General features: G+C 28.0%; 1 protein-coding gene and 1 non-coding gene across 2 annotated transcripts; both read right to left on the bottom strand.

Annotated features, from left to right (window-relative positions):
* Positions 1-562: 562 nt before the first annotated feature.
* Positions 563-3,849, bottom strand: LOC100575125. The gene is made up of 6 exons (XM_008181910.1): positions 3,747-3,849; positions 2,592-2,841; positions 1,452-1,965; positions 1,074-1,389; positions 734-1,012; positions 563-585 (listed from the first exon to the last, which is right to left on the bottom strand). Exons 1-6 carry the CDS (start codon positions 3,847-3,849, stop codon positions 563-565), a joined length of 1,485 nt encoding a protein of 494 aa, XP_008180132.1.
* Positions 3,850-5,246: 1,397 nt separating this feature from the next.
* TRNAA-GGC lies at positions 5,247-5,317 on the bottom strand. Its single transcript has one exon. It is a non-coding gene; the product is annotated as a tRNA-Ala (tRNA).
* Between the last annotated feature and the right edge of the window lie 1,955 nt (positions 5,318-7,272).

Raw genomic sequence — 7,272 nt, 5'->3', positions numbered from 1 at the left:
AAGATGTTTCGTGCTCACTCTGCAAATGATTATCATGTTAAAGCTGTACTAGATGCAGAAAACTTTTTAGATGTCTTTGAAAACAGAAAAGTTCCCATTATTCAAAAAATTGATAATGATAGGTATATGCAGATAGACAGTGTTGGGTAAATTACTTTTAAAAAGTAATGGAATTACGTTACTCGTTACTTCAGATATTTTTATTTAAATTACATTTGCGTTACCTAAAATTATTTTTATCACGTTACGTTATTTTTTCATAAATAAAGTAATGCGTGGTAGTGCGTTACAAATAACGTTACTTTTTTTTTTATCTCTGATAACAGTTATCATTTTTTTTTAACCATATTCAATTCATAATATGATATATTTTACAATATATTTTAGACCTACTGGCTACTACCTAGTGATACCTAGTGTATAACATTTAAAATAATATGTAAATGTACAATCATCATTCACTTATTATTTATTATATATTTTAATATTTATATGGCTATAGTAATTAGTAAAGTAGGTACCTACTACCTACCTAGTTAAATTTAATTGCATACATTTAAACTCAAACTACACATGTCTCTAATACTAAATACAACAATATGGCAAGTTATTTTCTGATAAACAAGTAAAACTAAATAAATCATAATACCCAATTTTATTAATACTGTATTAATAATACAACAATAAAATTTTCATTTATTTTTAATTTTAAAATTAATTTTGACCAACAAACAATTTTCGAAGTTTTGGTCACTTATTTTACCACGTTTTTTTGTACATATATCACCAGCAACACTAAATAGGCGCTCTACTGAAGCACTTGATGGCAATGCGGTATTATATTTTAAGAATATATTTTTTATGATTGGCGTGGTATTTAAAATTAGCAAGTCTCCAGAGAATGGTGTTGTCAAATATCGATCAATTTCTGTGTTGTGCTGTTCTACTTCTACATCACCATCGAAAAGAAAATAATCTTCGGATGCAGGTTGCACATTGTCATTGTCAATACCTGTTATTAAAGTTAATAGTTTAGTGACATTTATCTTAAATATCAAATTTTAATTAAACACCTGTAATTGACTGTAGCTGCTCTACTTCAGCCTTAAAGAATTCCATACCTTCATCTCTTTCAAAAAGTGACATACCTTTAAATTTAAATTTTGGATGGGAGACCGATGATAGTATAATTGGTATTTCTTTAGTCATACTTGTGAATCGTAAATTGATACCGTCTAAACAAGCTTTTGCTAAGTTTTTGCATTTACCTGCCAATGATAGTTCTGTAAGTTTCATTTTCAGCCAACTAATAGTTGGTATTAGATAGCCCATAGCCATATATTTATCTCCTTGGAGAATATCCAATGCCCTCGATAAAGGCTCCATAATCTAAACATAAAAAATAAATAATGTTAAAAAAATGTATTTTCATTTAAGACTTCAATATTTACTTTGCAATAATCAATCATGAAAGCTAGATCATTTTTATCAAATCTTGGTATACCAGATTCATCACATATACGTTGAATCTTAGCTTCAGATTTTTGTAACTGATCACTCAAACATTTGACGGCATTGTATGTTGAATTCCATCGAGTTGTATTTGGTACATTTATATACACATTTAATGCGTCATGAATAGTATCTGCAACTACAGATGTCCTGCTTTGCTTGTTCCACAAGCCTTGCATTTTTGCAAACGATGATCTCATTTGCTTTTTATAAATGACATCAGATAATGATTTTTCACTGTCTCTTGTTGCAACTAAGTTCAAAGTGTGACTTGCACAGCGATGATGAGGTGGAAGTGAATATTCGGGATTTTGTTCAAGACCATTAGCTAAAATTTCGTCTATTTCTATCATATCTATTTCATCGTCATTGTCATCTTCACCATCTTCATCATCGTCAGAGTTTTCAACTCTTGATCCAGTATTTCTTGTTTCTGATGTCTGTGTATGAACACTTATTTATAAAAAAAAATTAGAATTAATAACAAGGTAAACATAGATTTTTATTTACATTCTTTGAATAAAAAAAAATTTGATATAACTTAATTAAGTTGATATTATAATTATTATTTTTAATTTTGTTATAGCATTTTCAATTTATATATATATATTACTATATTAAATTTACAAATCCCTTATCTAAAAGCTTTTATAAAGTTGGAACCATTATCAGTGACAACTCTAGATATTTTATTAATTATTCCATATTCGCAAAATATAGAATGTAATACTTTTGCCAAAACATCAAAAGTATGTCAACCCTTTAGCCTCCGACAAGCAAGAGCTGCAGACTTTCGTTCAATAGTTAATGGGTCAAACCAATGAACTGTGACTCCTATGTAGCTCCTAATAAAAAATACTGTCAGTTAGCAAATATAAACAAACTATTTCAAAAAAATGACTATATATTTGTACATTCAATATTCAAATTCAATATATTTTATATTATTATTATTATTATTATTTTGTACAAACCATAAAAGTACTGACCCTGTATGTGAGCATATTAATAAGTGTTTAATAAGTATAATAGTATAAATAAATAATAATTGACATTTTATCTCATAAATAAAATCTTACTTTTTGTAGACAGACCAACAATCAGCAGTGGCACAAACATATTTAAGTTCAGTAGACATCAGTTGCTCTTTAAGTTCTATTTTTAACTCCTGTGAAATATTAGATATTCTACCCATCAATGTTTTTCTTGTTAGACATTTCCTTTTAGGAAAACCCATATTCATTAAGTATTTAAATTTTTCTTCTTCAACAATCGAAAATGTGTGATTACCCAGGACTACAAACTCAGTGATCATAGAATCTAACTTTTCTGAAATATAAAATAAACTATAGATGTACGCGTATGTACCTTTTTTTCTAAATTATATATTTATATAATATCATTGATAATTTATTTCTCATACAAAATATTAGCCATCTATTTTGAAAATAGTAACTACTATCAAATTATGTAAGTTATATAATTTGATATATATTATAGTAGTTTAATATAATATAATATATACATTTTTTATTTAATGTAATGCCTTTTAGTAAATATGAATACTTACAATAGTGGATTATAAAACGTTAACAATAAGTATAATATAAATTCAAATTCAAAAAAATAAATACATTTATACAGCTAATATGCTGACATGCTGTTGCACCTACCTACCTATAAAATAAAAAAAATTACAGTTTGAGATTTTAATTTACCTTGGCTAACATATTGTGGTCGAGAAAATGATTCAGATAATATTAGTTGCTTTTTAGTTTTACAACTGTCATCAGTCTCATCTTGTTTGCGCTTGCCAAAAGTTTTTACCCTTTTAGTTGCTCTTCAAGTTCTTTAAGTTTTGAATCATGCTTTATCTATATAATTTAGAAGATAAAATATTAATTATATTATTAGAAAATTATAATCTAGATTAGCTTGGTATGCATTAAAAAACTGTGTACACTTTTTAGTAATATTTTTGTCAAATGATCTAAAATATCCAAAAACAAGTACCTACCTAAAATTAGCCACTAGCCACTATTACTTAGATAATAGGTAGTACTTAGATAAACAATATTCAGTATCTTACGACCCCTTGGTATACCACTATATTCTTTAATAATTATGAATTCTACTTACTGTTATGTGTTTTTTTAAATTTGAACTACTTCTTATGGCAGTAGAATATGTTTTGGATTTGATACATAATTTGCATTTCACGAAAAAGTTTTTACTATCCGTAGATGTAACTTCAAAATATTTATTATATGTTGGCCATGGTAGTTCAGTGATATTTGCTACACTTGCTGATACTTCAGTCTCAATCATTTCACTCATTGTTTTAATTTAGAGTTAATATAATTAAACTAATATTTTATTATAACTATTCACTAGACACTAGAATATTATTTTATAAACGATGTCGTAAGTAATAACTAATAAGGTATCTAGTCAACTGTTGAACTGTTACAATTATCTATTTACTAGAACTTTTGGGTCGTGCGAGGTCCGACGAAAATAATTCGGAGTATACTTGGGAGATGCAGGTAGTTAATTGTTAAATTACAAAATCAGTCCTTAACGACTGGAACTAATAAGTAATGGTAATACCCACTAATACCTATGGTATTCGTAAATCGTATTAATATAATATATGTCTATTTATATTGTATTAATTGGAAATTGGTGACTGCAGTCTGGTAAGGTATTAACATCGAGGTAGCCGGTAGGTAGGTATATGTATAAGTCGTAAATCATAATTCGTTTTAATTAAATTTTACTTTTAAGCCGAACTCTTTTCTTTCTGATAATGAAAGTAATAACATTAATTCCTGGAATGTTTAATAATATTGTTAACTTTTATCAGAATCAAAAGTAAATAAAATTGATTTTTAATTTTTCTGGAATATCTTATTAGCTTATTTTTGTATTACATTCAAAACTATTATTTTAATAAGTAACGTGGAAAATAACGCATTAGTGCGTTACTTCATAGAAATAACGTTTAAAAAGTAATTGCGTTACAATTGCGTTACTGTAAGTAAAATGTAATGAAATTACTGCTGCGTTACTGAAAAAGTAATTGCATTACAGTAATTTGTAATTTGCGTTACGTTACTACCCAACACTGCAGATAGATATATTTAGTTGACATATCAGTTTAATTTTATAAATTTAAAATGTATAGATTAATACAAGTAAAAGAAAACAGAAAGAGACTAATTATCATAATACAGTGTATTATATTATGTGACCGAGAAAACATTCCTTTAAGGGGACACAGAGACTTTGGATCATTTAATATAGATGGTTGATAAAAAATTTTTTTTATTTTAAAATTCTTAAAAATAAATTACAATTATTTATTGTACCTATACATTTAGATGATCAATATAATGAAGGCAACTTCCGTGCAATATTAAAATATCGAGCTAATGGAGACGAATATCTTAAATCAATACTTGAAGGTTCAGGCAAAAGAAACAAATACACAAGTCCAGGTGTATAAAATCAAATAATAGAAGCCTGCAATAAACTTATTTTAAAACAAATTGTAGCCAAAGTAAATGAACCTAAATGTTTCTCCATTTTGGCGGATGAAACATCAGACATATCAAATATAGAGCAATTATCACTCTGTGTTAGGTATGTTGATATCAACAACAGGTTAAATGAAGATTTTCTTCAGTTTGTACCTGTTAACTATCTCCAGGGAAATAACGTCAAAAATCTAGCCGCCGGACCGGGAATCGAACCCGAGTCTCTCGCTTGCCGGGCGATTGCTCTACCACTGAGCTACCCGACCGCATAGACCCATGACGCTATCTCCCCCAGTTAACGGAGTTTATATACCTATTCATAGCTTAACAGGATCTGATTTAGCGGCATCAATTTAACAAGGTTTTAAATCTACTATTATTTTTTGAATTTATTTTAAATGGTGATGGTATTAACTTTTATTAATTGATTTAATAGGATTAAGTGATTGTGGAATAAATTGTGACTATATGTATGGACAATGCTACGATGGAGCTAGTAACATGGCTGGTCAATTTAAGGGAGTTCAAGCAATTATAAGAAATAAATATCCGAATGCACTATATGTCCATTGCCGGGCGCATTCTTTTAACCTAGCAGTTTCGTCATCTTGCAACATCAAACCCATTAGAAATTGTCTTGGTATTGTAGAAAAACTTCATGTTTTTTTTAATACACCTAAAAGGCATCACGTTCTTTTAAATGAAATTGAAAAAAATGATTCCACCCCTAATGTTAAAACTTTAAAAAGACTGTGCCACCGGTTAGGTACAAAGATATGACGCACTTAACGATTTTTGCGAAGTATATAGTTTTGTCCACCAAGCATTAAGTTTTATAACTGCTGATGGAATGATTCGTCAGCAACTGATGCTGGTATGTTATTGAAATGTATTCAAGATTCTGAATTTTTGGTTTCTCTTTATGTTACAAAGGTAAGTAATAGATTATTATTAAGTATAGAATTAAAAATTTAAATTCATATTAAAATATTCATTTGTATGTCTTACACATCATAGGTATTATTTTCTTATGGCTTACCGGCAAACAATTCCAGAAAGAGAGAATCGATTTAAAAAAAACTGTAGAAATTGTTGAAAATATGGTAGAAGCAATAACACATAAGGTAGGATGCAGAAAATGAATTTAAATTAATTTTTGAAGAAGCACAGGTATTTTAAGTCTTTAAGATGATAGTTATAATAATAATATTTGTGAAATAATATTTATTTCTATAGAGATCAGGTGATTTGGTTGGAAATACAATTACTCGTAAAAGAATTACAACTAAGCTAACAAATCGAGCGAACCCTCAAAATATGACATCTGATGAACAGTACTTTAGAGTGACTATATTTTTACCTTTCTTGGACAATTTTATATCTGAAGTTAATGATCGTTTTTTAAACCATAAAAATGTTTTAAGGGGTATGTTAAAGATACGTCAACATTCAGTTAATAATTATAATTACTTTCCTGTTTCTAAATGTTATCTATTTTTCTTATTCATAATTTAAATTGTTTGTTACTAGGTTTTGAATGCTTATTTCATTCAAAATGTTCTGATGAAGAAAGGAATGAAATTAAACATTTGGTTGATTTATATTCCCCCGCAATTGATAAAAACAATATTATTGCTGAACTCAAGATGTGGAAATTGAAATTGGCCTCTAGTGACTTAAACCTAACTAAAAATGGATTAGAAGCTTTAGACAATTACGATGAAGAAGTATATCCAAATATCAATTTTTTATTAAAAATATTTGTTAGTTTGTCTGTTTCAACAGCAACTCCAGAGAGAAGTTTCTCTAGTTTAAAACGCCTCAAGACCTATCTGCGTAATACAATCAAAGAGGTTTAATATAATAAAATTATACAATAATAATTAAATAATATAATAACATTATTTGTTTTAGACACGTTTAAATGGATTAACACTGTTGTCAATTCATCGAGACATACGTTTATCAGTTGAAGAAGTTATAGATGAATTATCAAAAAAAGCAAGAAAATTAGATTTTGTATTGTAATAACAAATAAGTATTCGATTTCGGTTTAATAAAACATTTAATCTCAAGTAATGTGTTGTGTATTATAGTTTTGGCAAATATAGAAAGTATATTTAATATTAATAAGCTTTTATAATTCCTGGAAACTTGTGGGGGGTGAGGGGGCGTAGCCCCCCTCAAGTTACTAACTACGGTAAAAAGTCATATCCCCCCC

This window comes from Acyrthosiphon pisum, chromosome X, assembly GCF_005508785.2.
Source record: "Acyrthosiphon pisum isolate AL4f chromosome X, pea_aphid_22Mar2018_4r6ur, whole genome shotgun sequence".
NCBI lineage: Eukaryota > Metazoa > Arthropoda > Insecta > Hemiptera > Aphididae > Acyrthosiphon > Acyrthosiphon pisum.
The sequence above is the reverse complement of the archived record's forward strand: the minus strand, read 5'-3'. Positions and strand labels throughout refer to the sequence as shown.